Source organism: Gopherus flavomarginatus, chromosome 1, assembly GCF_025201925.1.
Source record: "Gopherus flavomarginatus isolate rGopFla2 chromosome 1, rGopFla2.mat.asm, whole genome shotgun sequence".
NCBI lineage: Eukaryota > Metazoa > Chordata > Testudines > Testudinidae > Gopherus > Gopherus flavomarginatus.
The window spans coordinates 49,608,483-49,623,488 of record NC_066617.1 but is presented as its reverse complement, the minus strand read 5'-3'; the positions used below and the strand labels follow the sequence as shown (position 1 = coordinate 49,623,488).

The 15,006-nt window shown below is 43.0% G+C and overlaps 1 protein-coding gene across 1 annotated transcript in view; it reads left to right on the top strand.

Annotated features, from left to right (window-relative positions):
* Positions 1–15,006, top strand: part of CFTR (CF transmembrane conductance regulator) — a 142,405-nt gene that overhangs the window by 33,430 nt on the left and 93,969 nt on the right. The window contains exons 8-11 of the mRNA XM_050936035.1: positions 6,290–6,536; positions 8,835–8,927; positions 9,607–9,783; positions 12,423–12,614. Coding sequence (XP_050791992.1) covers positions 6,290–6,536; positions 8,835–8,927; positions 9,607–9,783; positions 12,423–12,614 — 709 coding nt within the window. The remainder of the gene's footprint in view (positions 1–6,289; positions 6,537–8,834; positions 8,928–9,606; positions 9,784–12,422; positions 12,615–15,006) is intronic.

The following is a 15,006-nucleotide window of genomic DNA, read 5'->3' as shown; positions in this document are numbered from 1 at the left end:
AAAAACTCATGAGTTGTTCTTGTGAGATTTGGGCCGCACCCTGTAAGTACTAAAGAAATGAACAGAGATGTATATCCTTACAACTGAATGTTGCACAGATCTATAAAAAGGCTATTCTGTATTATATTCTACAGGTTTATTGATCCTATTAAGTTTTTAAAGAACCCTATTGGTTTAATAATTTTTGTTAAGTTATGTATGACGTTTCTTTAAGAGAAAATGGCAGAAATGTCATGAAATCATCTTACCTCACATACACTTTCTTCCCTCTTTGGCCACCCCACAGAGCAGCAAATGGGGCCTTTACCTGTTCATCTACACACCAGCCAACAGTGCTAGCTACCTTGAAAGTGTGTAGCGTAGGCACGCTCCTCTGGAATGATATGGCTCTGCACTGCCACCAACACAGGCTGTGCCTTAAAGACACAGATGAGTTCATATTAAAGATAAATCTCCTCCACAACAGGCATCTGAACAACACGTCTACACATCCCTGAAATGCCAGAGAAATGGCATGGCCTCTGTAACAAATCAAGATGTCCTGACAGCTTAAAAAAAAATTCTGGGCTCTGGCAGAGCAAGAGAGGAAGTGAATTCTAAAAATTCAGGTGCCCTCATAGGAAAAAACAAAATCATCACCACAATCTTTTGAGCAGTCCCCTTTCATATAAAACAAGGCAATTTTGGCATCTATGCTTTTTACAACTGTTTCAATAGGATATGAAAACACAGGTAGTCTCCCAGGCAAGCTTGTTCCAAACCATTTTGGATTTTAAAAGGTTAGTGAGCTTCTAGAGACACAGAATTCCTATTACTAAAGATCCTGGGAGCTCCAGTGACGAGAAACATCTGTGATGACGTATATTCACTGAATGATTAAACTCAGACATCTAAGGTTGAAATAGTGCAGTAAAGGGTGCCTATTTCTACCATATTATGGCACTGCTATCAGAAAGCTCCTTGCAGTTTAGCACAAGGAGATAAGAAACTGTTGTTCTCTAACGTGTTTCACATAGTCCTAGAGGTTTTTTTTTTCTACATACCTACGAAGCAGTGTTTTTTGTGTTATATACTTCTTTCCCGCATCCCACCCCCAAATTCAGGTTTTTCCTAGGAATTTAGTTTCCTCCTTTTCACTTTAGTCCCTGATGCTTCTCTTCTCCCTCCCCCACCTCCTCTTTTCCTCTCCATTCTTTGACTCTTTGTATTGTTGCTGTACTTGTCAAACTTATGTTTGCTAAAAACTTTTATAAAAGGGTCTCTTCTGCTGGCAGTTCTCTAAAGCAGCATACCAGTTGATCTAAATTTTCCACTTTTTATGGATGCCATCACTAAGAAAGATGTACAAAACCTAACATATCTAGAAGGGAATAGCCTCAGCTCCCTGTTGCTGTTAAATCCACATGAAGATAATGGGCCCAATCCCTGCCCTCAGTAAGAATTTTATCTCAATAAGGACAGAGGGCCAAATCCTACACTCCTGCCATAGAAAGGCTGGAAAACTGGGAAAGTTCCTGAATTTCCTCCAAATCATTCTGGACAAGGTTTTCCCGCTACAGAACAGGTAGAGGTGTGATGCTTCTTGCTGGCAAGGAGTTGTAGAGAAACTCTACCCTTTTCAGAACATTAGCTCAGGGGCTGAGTCCCTCTCTATTAGGTTCTGGACCTCCCTGCCCATCAACTGTGGTAAAATGACTCCTTTAAGAGTCATACTTCTTTTGGTTTCTCAAGCATGCCTGGCCCAAGGCCCCTTCTGGGCAAATTTGACAGAGGAGTAAGATGCCATGTGAGAGATTTCTGACAACTATCATTGTGGGAATAATCTTGTGGCTTTGTAGGGGATAACACCTTGGTAAGTGACTTATTTCAGCCACTCTCTATCCCTGCCCAGCCATGCTGCTCAAAACTGCAGGCTCCTAATTTATAGAGATTAGGGGTTAAAGTGACAAAAGGAGTTAGGTGCCCAACTTCCATTTTAGGTGTCTAAATCTCAGAATAAGGCTCCACTGGGATTCACAATCCCCCTCTCAGATGCTGCTGAACCCTTTTTGCAGTAAAAATTTCCCTGGGATCCTATGTTTTTGCCTGTGAGCATGCACACTGCAGACCCAGGCCAGGCATCTGGACACTTAAGCCCCAGAGTGATGCAGAAACTGGGGTAAGATAGGTGCTTCTTGCCTAACTCACCTGTGGGGCCTGATCCAGTAAATGGACTGAGAGCTTGCTTACCAAATCTCCTGCATAACTTTTAGCACAGTGACTAGGTTTCTCCCCTGTCATGTGGGAGATCCCTAGTTCAAATTCCCCCTCCACCTCAAGGGAAAAAGGGATTTGAATGGGGGTTTCCCACTTCTCAGGTGAGACCTCTAGCCACTGGGCTCTGTGCTAATCTGATCTGGGGCTTCCTCAGTCTCTCATGTTGAAGAATGTTCCCCTGTGGATAAGTACTTTTAAAAACAGCAAAGAGTCCTGTGGCACCTTATAGACTAACAGACGTTTTGGAGCATGAGTTTTCGTGGGTGAATACCCACTTCATCAGATGCATGTAGTGGAAATTTCCAGGGGGAGGTATATATATGCAGGCAAGCTAGAGATAATGAGGTAGTTCAATCAGTTCAATCTTTATCCTCACACACAACTATTTCAAATTTAATGACAATATATATCTCCAGATCAGTGGCACAGCTATGGGCACCAGCATGGCCCCACAATATGCCAATATTTTTATGGCTGACCTGGAACAACGCTTCCTCAGCTCTCGTCCACTCATGCCCCTTCTCTACCTACGCTACATTGATGACATCTTCATCATCTGGACCCATGGGAAGGGGTCTCTGGAAAAATTCCACCACGATTTCAACAGCTTCCACCCCCCCATCAATCTCAGCCTGGACCAATCTACACGGGAGGTCCACTTCCTAGACACTACGGTGCAAATAAGTGATGGTCACATTACTACCACCCTATACCGAAAACCTACCGACCGCTATGCCTACCTTCATGCCTCCAGCTTCCATCCCGGGCACATCACATGATCCATTGTCTACAGCCAAGCACTGAGGTACAACCGCATCTGCTCTAACCCCACAGACAGAGACCAACACCTACAAAATCTCCACCAAGCATTCTCAAAACTACAATACTCGCATGAGGAAATAAGGAAACAGATCAACAGAGCCAGATGTGTACCCAGAAGCCTCCTACTGCAAGACAAACCCAAGAAAGAAACCAACAGGACTCCACTGGCCATCACATACAGTCCCCAGCTAAAACCTCTCCAACGCATCATCAGGGACCTACAACCCATCCTGGACAATGATCCCACACTTTCACAGGCCTTGGGTGGCAGGCCAGTCCTCGCCCATAGGCAACCTGCCAACCTAAAACATATTCTCACCAGTAACTGCACACCGCACCATAGTAACTCTAGCTCAGGAACCAATCCATGCAACAAACCTCGATGCCAACTCTGCCCACATATCTACACCAGCGACACCATCACAGGACCTAACCAGATCAGCCACACCATCACCGGTTCATTCACCTGCATGTCCACCAATGTAATATACGCCATCATATGCCAGCAATGCCCCTCTGCTATGTACATCGGCCAAACTGGACAGTCTCTATGGAAAAGGATAAATGGACACAAATCAGATATTAGGAATGGCAATATATAAAAATCTGTAGGAGAACACTTCAACCTCCCTGGCCACACTATAGCAGACCTTAAGGTGGCCATCCTGCAGCAAAAAAACTTCAGAACCAGACTTCAAAGAGAAACTGCTGAGCTTCAGTTCATCTGCAAATTTGACACCATCAGCTCAGGATTAAACAAAGACTGTGAATGGCTTGCCAATTACAGAACCAGTTTCTCCTCCCTTGGTTTTCACACTTCAACTGCTAGAACAGGGCCTCATCCTCCCAGATTGAACTACCTCATTATCTCTAGCTTGCCTGCATATATATACCTGCCCCTGGAAATTTCCACTACATGCATCTGACGAAGTGGGTATTCACCCACGAAAGCTCATGCTCCAAAATGTCTGTTAGTCTATAAGGTGCCACAGGACTCTTTGCTGCTTTTACAGATCCAGACTAACATGGCTACCCCTCTGATACTTTTAAAAAGTCATTGTATCAGGGGACTGGCCCTGTGTCTCCCATCCCTCTCACATGACTGACTTTGTAGCCTGGCCCTGAGAGCATTCTTCCCTTCTCTCTCTGGCCCAACAATCCTTTCATTATTGAGCCGCAGTGCACCCTTCAACAGGAGAGAGTGAGGGAGTCCAGCGTCAGAATATCCCATAATCCAGTGAACTCACCTGAGAGGTGACAGATCCCTGTTCAAATCTTTCTCCCTCCCGGGTGGAGAGGGGGCTTGAAGTGCAGGTCTCCCACATCACAGATGAGAAATCTAACTACTGCCTAAAAGTTATGAGGAATCCCTCCTTCCTGCCACACTGCTTCTTGCAAAAACAGCATAGGCACCAAATGTCAAGAGAGGGCTGGCAGCTGAGAATCCCAAGCAGAGGGAGATGCCTTCCTGCAGCAAAGACTTAGGTGACTGTCTCCAAGAGATGTGGGGCTTAGCACACACCTCTTAGTCTGGCACCTCCATTGGCTAGTTTAGGCAGGGGGCTGCCTGAAATGCTGGCTTTTGCGAATCCCATTCTAAGGCACCTGTCTCTCCCTGTTCATTGTACAGGGAGTCTAGGCACCCAACCCCAGCTTTTTGAATCCTGGTGATTTTCTACGCACCTAAAAGTTAGGCATGATGACACTGAGCATTCTCATGTTTCTTTGTGAATTTAACTCTAGCTGTACATGATTTTAGGAGTCTGAGGGAACAGGAGATGCTGCTGCTTGGTTCACATTTTGTCAGAGGGAAAGGAATTGAGCCTATTTTTGTGAGTTTACTTGCATTCCCAAAGCAGCAAGTTTGATCTGACTCAGTAAGGACTTCAGAGCTAGGCCCAAGACAAAAGAGAGCAGTTTGTATTGTTGGGTTCTATATCCAACTTTTTGTCTGTGTTCACCTATGACTTTGATCAGGCTTGTGTTAAAAACACAACAAACAAATATTTTGCTAAGATTTTCAGGCTTGCTTTGTGCTTAATATCCAACACCAGCTTCTCAGAATAGATCAATTACTCTCAAAGCATAAATTCCCAGAAAAAAATCTCCTGTCCAGCCTGCACTGCAGATCTCTCATCTGCAACATGGCTCTCATTTACCTACATTGCACTCACATCTCTTGTGAAGAGTCCATTGACTTCTTAATCAGATGCTGGTTTCTTGAAATGTTTTCTGAATCCTATTGTCATGTTTTCAATGAAAACATATTTACATTTTTCCTATGATGCTTTTACATCAAACTTTGTACACTCCAGTTGATTAACATGCAGGCACCTTTTCTCTGGAAATATTTGAGAGCACACACACTTGGGTTGAGATAGCCTGGAAAGAAGTAGAAATGGTAAAGGTGCAATTGCAAGAACAGGAGTTTTTCTGAACATAAATTTCTGATGGGCAGATAAGGTTAGTTGCATGGTATATCATTGCCAAAGAGAAAGTGTTTATAGAAATAGCAAGCATCACTGGGAGTGAAGGCTTGAGTCCCTGTCCATCTCCAAACAAAAGATATACCCTTGTTTATAGCTTACCTCACCTCTCCTACAGTCTAGTTTTATTAACAAAAAGGTAATGCCAAAATAACACTACATAACCCCTAGCCTTGGCTTGCTGCTCTAGGGTGTCTTCTTTCAGGACCCGTCCGTTTCACACGCTCACGCTACCAGACGACTATTTCACCTCCTTTATATTCAGTCCTGAATATAAAGTGAGACACACCTACCACTCAATATTAATTAATCTGCAGCAGTCAGTATGCTTCCAACAGTTACTAATAGGTCAGGGCAACAGGAGAATCCTGTTTCTGAGTTACAGAAAGATACATTTGAATATACCCACATCCCCAGAAAAAAAATTGTTATGCCCTGTCCATTTTAAAATCTGTTTTGCTAGATGTTGGAGTATTTTATATGAAGACAGAGTATAGACTTAGTGGGCAAAATTATGCCCTGAGAAATGCCAGTGGGAGTTGCATAAGTGTATCTGCTTCCCTTCCCTTAAGCTTTCACCCTAATAGTAGGAACTGGGTCACTTCTTCGGTAGTCTTGGAAAGTAATCACAAACATGGACACATAGTTAAGCCTATGTCACTAAATTTTTCACCCACCTTTCTGTCACTATGAGCAATGAATCTTTACACTTCTTTTTTTGACAGAGCTGAACTGAAACTGACCCGAAAAGCTGCATATGTGAGATATTTCAACAGTTCAGCCTTCTTCTTCTCAGGTTTTTTTGTGGTGTTTTTGGCTGTGCTTCCCTATGCGCTGGAGCATGGAATTATCCTCCGACAAATATTTACCACCATCTCATTCTGCATTGTTCTTCGAATGACAATCACTAGGCAGTTCCCCTGGGCTGTGCAGACATGGTATGACTCTCTTGGAGCAATCAACAAAATACAGGTACTGTACATAAACAAATATCCTTCCAGCTACAAAACCTAATCCTTTATAGTACCTTATTTTGTCAATCCATCATCAAAAGCACACAGCATTGATGCTCTTTCATCATATAACATGAATTGCTTTTATGGAACTTCATTAAATGTTGTAAGTCTCAGCATTTTGCATATAGTTCCCCAGTCAGTGTATATATATATGAAAAAGATTTTCTGATCTAAAGTCACCTCAGAACCACACTGTTTAAAAGGGAAGCACGTCCAAGTTATTGCCTCTTGCCTGTAGAATAAATCTTTCAGCAGAATTTAAACATGACAAGGGGCAATCCTTGCATACCTCAAACACCCACTGATGTCAACAGTAGTTTTGGATGTGTGCAGTGAATTCAAGATGGGGTCTTATGAGATGGATCACTTAAAAATGCTGTTTCAGATCTCCCTTGGAATTCTTGTAGTTTTTTTTGTCCAAATCTCATCAGCTCACTCAATTTTTTTTGTTAAAGTTATTTAATACATGTTTATAATTAATGTGATAAGAATGTGTGAGCTAGTACTTATAAATAGACCTGAATCATAATATGGGATTAGAACAGTCCTAAACTGGCTTTTTGTTTGTTTGAGTTGAGTAGGGGATGGGAGAAAGAGAGGACCAGGGACAATAGAGGGCTGGACAGGGGTAACTCTGATCTGGATTTCATGCTGGTCTGATCTCTGCACTTTGCAAAGGATCAAATCTAAACTGCAGTGTTTGAGATCCAGATCTATGACAGAAAGGACAAACCCCACACTGGACCAGGGCAGGAAGTATTTAAAGGTCTGTCTGTAGGGTTGCCTTCTGGAATTGGGCCCTATCTCCTGGAGGCTCCTAAAGCTGAACTTGAAGATTTTAGCTGCTGAAGTCTGTTGGCACAGTGGGGCTAAGGCAGGCTCCCTGCCTGCCCTGACTCCATGCTGCCCCAGAAAGTGGCTGGTACATCCCTGCGGCCCCTTGGGGTGAGGGGTGGGCAGTGCTGTGTGCTGCCCCCATCCCCAGTGCCGACTCTGCAGCTCCCGTCGGCCACAAAGTGTGGCCAATGGGAGCTGTGGGGTCAGTTCTTGCATGTGTGGGCAGTGTGCAGAGTCCCCTCCCCCCCACAGGGGCCACAGGGACGTGACAGCCACTTCTGGGAGCGGCACGGGGCAAGGACAGATAGGGAGCCCGCCTTAGCCCTGCTGTGCCACCACCCAGGAGCTGCCTGAGGTAAGCGTCTCCCGACTGGAGCCTGCACCCCCTCCTGCACTCCAACCCCCTACCCTAGCCCCCTCCTGCACCCAAACTCTCTCCCAGAGCTTGCATGCTGCACCTCCTCCTGAACCCTAACTCCCTGCGCCAGGCTCAGCCCACAGTTCCTTCCCATACTCCGAACTTCTCGGCCCTACCTCTCAGCCCAGAGCCCGCACCCCATCCTGCACTCCAACCTCCTACCACAGCCTGGTGAAAGTGAGTGAGGGTGGAGGAGAGAGAGAGACAGAGGGAGAGCGGATGGAGTGAGTGGGGCAGGGCCTCAGAAAAGGGGCAGGGGAGGGGTGGGGCCTCTGGGCAGAAGCAGGGCAGGTGATGCGGCAGGGGTGTTTGAGTTTGTGAGATTAGACAGCTGGCAATCCTTATGCGTCTGGCTGACAGGGAGCGAAGCTGTCCTTGCCTAAATCACCATATAGGTATTACCTAAAGAATAAATTTAGGTGCCTAAGACTCTAGTCCTACAAATACTTCTGCCATTTTAATTATACAACCTTAAAACTGCAGTAGCAAAGATCTGTTATACAAAACTTTCCTTGTTGGTGGAAATACTTTGCTAATTAACTCAATTTTTTTGCAGTCATGGGGTAAGTGAGAAAGAACAGATAAGTGGTTTGTTTCTTTGCTTAACAATATTTCGAACTATTTGTTTAACAAGGATTTTGACTGGTTGCATGACATTGCCCAATGTAAGCCCTTAAAACCAAGGATATACCAAGTTTTTATAATCACTCTTAATCAGACTCTGATGCCCATACAGTACATTTCCACTGGTGGTGACAGAGTCTCCATCTTCACAAGCAACTTCCTTGTGCTTCCAACAGATAAGGAAACACACTACACACAAAATATATTCATCTCCTTTGCACTAGAACACAAAAATACAATGATAAGACTGAATATCCGCTAATGCTGCTGAAGTTGATATAAATGCACTGGTTACCTGTGCTGTGTATTATCTGTTTGTGTGTCATGGTGTAGTCTAATACCCTTTGCTGTAATCTATTGTCATTGCACCTACAGGATTTCTTGCAAAAAGAAGAATATAAAACTCTGGAGTATAATTTAACAACAACTGGTGTTGAGCTGGAAAAAGTAACAGCCTTCTGGGATGAGGTTAGAACTTAAACAAAAAAAATAAAATTACTAGAAATATTTTTTAAATTCAGATTTTTTCCCATTAATTACATAGAATAAAACAAAACAAAAATAAAACCCCACAACCTTTTTCTGGATCATCTGCTCTAATCCCAGGGCCCCTGCCCTAGTTTAGCATTGTCTGTTGACCAATCCCTTAGTTAGGGAAAACTTGCTCTCTCCGTTGGCTGCCCACTTCTATTAGGGAAGACTGCTTTCTGGGGCCTGTGATGGGTGAGAAAGTGTGCTACCTTGGGAAAATCACATTTAAACATGTCAAATTACGCCAAGATGGAAATTTTGGAGGAAGCACTTGTTTGCGTTTTGGCAGCATCTCACTGCTTATTCCCGATTGATTCTGCTCCCATGCTGGTATCAGTCTCCAAAGCTGTATTGACGCTGGAAAAAACAGCAAAGTTAAAGGTGCCTGCACTTATCGCTCCAACTTTAGCAAAAAGCCAAGTTAATTGTAAAGATCATTAATAAATTTATTATTTCAAAAATGTAATAATGAAATCATGTAGATCTAAGAAACCAAATGTTAAGAAAAGTATGCACCTACCTTACCTGGATTAAAAAAAAAATACAGCTCTACAATATTGTATACATATCTGCATATGTCTGTCTTCTATTTATTGCCTGTCTAATGTTTTTGCAGGGAATTGGGGAGATATTTATAAAAGCAAAGCAGGAGAGCAGAAAAGTTTCCAGCAATGATAATAATCTCCTCTTTAGTAACTTTCCACTTCATGGAACTCCTGTTCTTAAAGATATCAACTTTAAAATTGAAAAAGGAGAGCTGTTAACTGTTTCTGGATCTACTGGGGCAGGCAAGGTATTCCAATTTGTACCTCACTGATAAAATATAAAATATTGTTTGGCAAAAGTGTTTTATAATATGATTAAATTGTTCTTGTTTTAACTATAATATGGTATTAATTTATTGCAACATACCTGATTATCTTCTTCCCATGCTATGCTCTCTGCCTAAGCTATGTCAAAGCCTCTAGTTTGAATGGAAAGGCCAAAGGACTTCTATAGTATTTTTCATGCTAGGGCAATATACTAGAGTGTGTGTGTGTATATATATGTATATATATATATATATATATATATATATATATATATATATATATAGGCCATATACAAGTAAATACAACCTCAGATATTGTATTCCTAAGACAGATGCTAGTTAGCTAATTGTTTTTTATCCAGTCCTGATTTTCTGTTATTATATTTACTGGTTAAAATCCTTGATCCATTGAAGTCAGTGGAAAAACTCCCATCAGCTTCAATCTCATGCATTATTTTTAAGTATTGATACCAGTGGGAATTGCATTGTAGACTAGGCATAATAAAATGCAAGTATGAAAAAGTTACTGCTGGTGTTTTTGACTGTATGTAAAGCAAGGACACAACATTTTCCTCAGAAACTAACAGAAGAACAATTTTAACATGTTATTCCAGTCACTTTTAGTCTAATGTGGTTATTCCCCTTGATCCAGTATTTATAATCTTAAACTAACAATTTAAATAAAATACGGTTTCACAGATTCTGAGGCCAGAAGGGACCACTGCGATCATCTAGTCTGACCTCCTGTATAACACAGGCTGTAGAACTTTCCTGAAATAATCCCTGTTTGAACTAGCATATATATATCTTTTAGAAAAAAAACATTCAGTCTTGATTTAAAAATTACTATTGATGAAGAATCTGCCACAACCCTTAGTAAATTGTTTCAGTGGACAATTGCCCTTAATGATAGTCTTCATCTAGAGAATCCATTTCCTTGAGTTACTTAAAACAATAATCTATTATACAAGAATTTAGGAAAAGGAAAGCTTTTCCCCCCCAAAAACATTTAAGGACTATTGTCCTTTTGGCTAAAGTTATTATTGGCTCATCAAGGTATAACCAAAACCCATGAACCACAGAAACAGAATATACGTTATTTTTGTCTATAATTGGTATCTGCAAAAGGCATTTTTCTGGACTTGGAAAACCGCAGAAGTGTGACAACTTTTTAGGAGTGTTTTACCAGCAGACACTTTAGTTTGAGCAAATTAGAAGTTATATTAGAGACATAGGATTAAAGCAACCCGTTAGATGCTGGATGTGTGAAACACTCTAAATGCTTAATCCTGTGAAATATTGGACCTAGTGTTTAACCTGGTGAAGCAGGCATTTTGGAGAACTGAGCTTCTGGGACAGGGGAATGATATACCACACAAGATTCTCCAGGATTATTTTACTATCTGTCAAACTTCCTCTGAACTTCACACCATAAAATTGTGACTTAAGAAGATTTATGGAGTTTTTGGCCACCAAGTCCCAGCTATGCTGATTATTTATTAGTGATAAGAATACCATTAGTGTGCCTCTTGTAACATATATTTCCTTGTATTTCTCAATTCTGTTCTTTGATCAGGTAGCCAACACTGTGTAGGCAAGGTTACTACTAGCTACTGATTAACTTTGAAATTATAACATGTCAGTATTGAAATTACAATCAATTCTTTTATGAAGAGAAATACGAAACACTAGCCATACTTATGTCATGAATTCATGTGGCGGAGTTAACAGTTACAGAAGAAAAATCAGATCAAACTGAGTTGCCTATGTGAATAATTAAACATCCACCGAGAAGTTACACTTTTCAAGGCTGCACAGGTGGAAAGATTTCTGAGCCTGCATGCGACTTCTACTACCAATGAAAAGCAACACATTTTGCATTGTGTTGTGGGATAGAGGAAGACATTAAACGAAATAACTGGTGATGTCAAAATTGAATAATAACCTCCTCCCACTCACTCATTCACACTCTCTCTCTCTCTCTCTCACACACACACACACACACACACACACACACACACACACACACACTTAAATCACTCAGGCCTGAATATAAAATGTGCCTGTGCAACCATCACATGACTTAAGTCAGGTGAGGGACCCAATAACACAGGATGTGGAGCTGAGCTATGCAAGACATCAAGCAGCTACCACAATTGCTCATGCAAACTGTTATGGGTATGCCCAAATGAAACTGTCTCACTGGTAAAGTAAATTTGAAAAAAATGCCTCTCTTATATGCCACTGTTAGTTTTACTGCACTGGTCTAAGCTGTTTTGATCTTTGTTTCTTAGCCAAATATCTGCTCAGTTCAGTTTGCCAGCTGATCAGAATGCAGAATTCTCAGCTGCTATACTAGAAAAGCTACATGGCATTATACACTACTGTCCTCATTTACTGAGAATGAAATTTATCCCAGTTTAGAAGCCTTTACAGGGCCCTATGCACCACCAAAGCCTCCACTAAATACAGTTTGGTGTTGGATAGGTGCTTATATGGACTCTCTGCACAGGATGAATACATCGTAATAGAGTACAAGCTATTTATTAAGATGACTCGCATATGCTGAGCATCTGTTACAGGTGTGTAGATCTGATACATTAACTGCTTATTATTTTCAGACTTCTCTCTTGATGTTGATAATGGGAGAGTTGGAGCCTTCAGAAGGTAAAATCAAGCACAGTGGAAGGATTTCCTTTTCTCCACAAGTTTCCTGGATCATGCCTGGAACAATCAAAGAAAACATAATCTTTGGTGTGTCTTATGATGAATACAGATATAAGAGTGTCATCAAGGCCTGTCAACTAGAAGAGGTCAGTCTTAAAATAAAAATTCTCTTATGATTTATGATAGGTCACATGACTCAAATCAGACTGGGGACTCAACAATTCAGGGTATGGAGTTGAACTAAGCAGATATCCTGCAGCCATGGTCAATTCAGAAAACTCAGCAAGGGCTTCTTACAGTCAGGGTGTGCCTTTGTTCAAGAAGAGGATGTACCTCATAGGTTCATGCATCACTGACTCTTCTTTTTGCACCTCTGGATAGGACAGTTCCCTCCAGTTGAGCCAGCTGCTCTCCCCTCATGGCTTCACTCAAGGCAGTCTCTGCACAGAAGATGGAAAGCTGTGGTAGCTGCATTACTTGGAGAGCAGGGATTAACCCTTCTTTAGCTAGTCAGTGGATGGGCGGTACACATCCTCTCACATAGGCTCTTTCTCTCACTGCTGTCACAAGCACCATTGTCATGTCACAAGAATCACAATTAAGTTGCTGTTTCTAGCATACTAAAGGCAAATGGGATTACTGGAGCAGAGATTCCTTCCAGACAAATAGGAAGGGGAGAAAAAGGGGAAGATGCCTTCAAATGATTTCTGCCCAGCCCACTCAAATGACTGTAACTGAATGTACTATTTACTGTGATCACTTTAGCCAGTGACTCTCACAAATTACTTGCTGTCAGCTAGAAGAGGTCAGTATTTTAGCTTTGTTTGTAACTTATTTGTAATTGCTCAGATAACTCATCATGTAAGCAAATTTAACCATGTGTGTTTGTTATCACTGCATGATTGGGTTCTCTAGTCACATGGTATTATTTTTATTCCAGCTAAATTGTGAAATTACAATGCCAAAGGAGTGATTATGATTAAAGACAGGGGGCCTTGGGTTCTGCTGGAGAGGGTGGGACTAGAGTTGGAGTTAGAAGGAGCTAAGCCATCAGGATTAGAGAATTTTAGGATATTTTAAACCAGGGGATGGGGAACCTGCAGGCCGGATCCTACCCGCTGCTTCATTTCATCTGGCCCATGGCAAGTCTACACACCATGGGCCGGAAGCCCTAAGCCTAGGCGCGCCCCGTGGAGCTGGAGCCATGAGCACTGGCTCGCCCCGCTGAAGGGGGAAGCTGGGGTCGCTAAGAAGTTAAAAGTCTGTTCGGTTCCGGGCAGCTCCCAGAAGCGGCTGACACGTCCGTGCAGCCCCTAGGGGAAGCAGTGATCAGGGAACTGAGGAAAGCTCAGTGCGCTGGTCCTGCCCCCAGCTATGGCCAATGGGAGCTGCAAGGGCAGTGTCTGTGGGCACAGTGCAGAGCCCTCTGGCCCCTCTGCCTAGGGGCTGGATATGGCAGTTGCTTCTGGGAGCAGCATAGAGCCAGGGCAGACATAGAGCCTGCCTTAGCCCTGCTGTGCCGCCAACCAGGAGCCACTTGAGGTAAATGCCACTTAGTGGGAGCCCGCATCTCCTGCTCCAGGTCGGAACCCCCTCCCACACCCTAACTCCCTCCCAGATCCTGCACCCCTACCCCCCCCCCCTGCAGTCCAAAGCCCTTGGCTCCAGCCCGGAGCCCCTTCCTGCACCCTAATCCCATCATTCCCAGCCCCATCCCAGAGCCCACACTGGATTCCTTATCTCCTCCCACACTCCAGTCCCCTGCCCCAACCTGGAGTCCCCTCCCGCACCCTGAATCCCTCATTTCTGGCCTCATCCTGGAGCCTAGGGGAAACCCCAAGCCTCTGCACTATCCTCCCACCCTCACCATGAGTGCCAGCTCACCCCGCTGCGGGGGGAAGCCCCGACCCTCCGTGCCCCTCTGCAGGTCTGTATGTGGCCCGCAATTGATTTTTTCTCTGGGTCAGTAGCCCCTGATAGAAAAAAGGTTCCCTTCCTGTTTTAAACTTTGCCCTTTTTGGCATTTGAGTCTGGCCTTCCTTGAGACATCACTGCTAGAAAAGTTAGGCCACTATATAGTTTGATAGAGTGAATTCAGACTTCAGTTTAGTTTTTTCTTGCCACATTCACACAAAGGATTTATGTGAAGGCTTGGTTGCAAATTTTCCATCAAAATATTCTTTGACAGAAAAGTGGGTTTTAGGCTAATGACTTTTTTGCTTGCCATTGAAAATTATTTTTGTCTAAATATTTCCCAAAAAACAAAAGATTGTGGCCAACAATGGTTATTGTAGTTTGCTCTTTGTTTCCCCATTCTCCTCTATGGGCCAGGATCCCAGCTGGATCACATCCCCCACAGAGCAACACAGTCAGAGACTCCAAGTTGCATAGTTTCCCCTCACTAAAAAGGGGAGACTCTCTGTTGTATTATGGGAGATGTTGTCCAGCTGGGGTACCTGTTCACAGAGGAGAATGAGGACACAAGGATCAAACTACAACTTCCGTGAGGCACCATAACTCCCATTTTCAGCAGGAAAC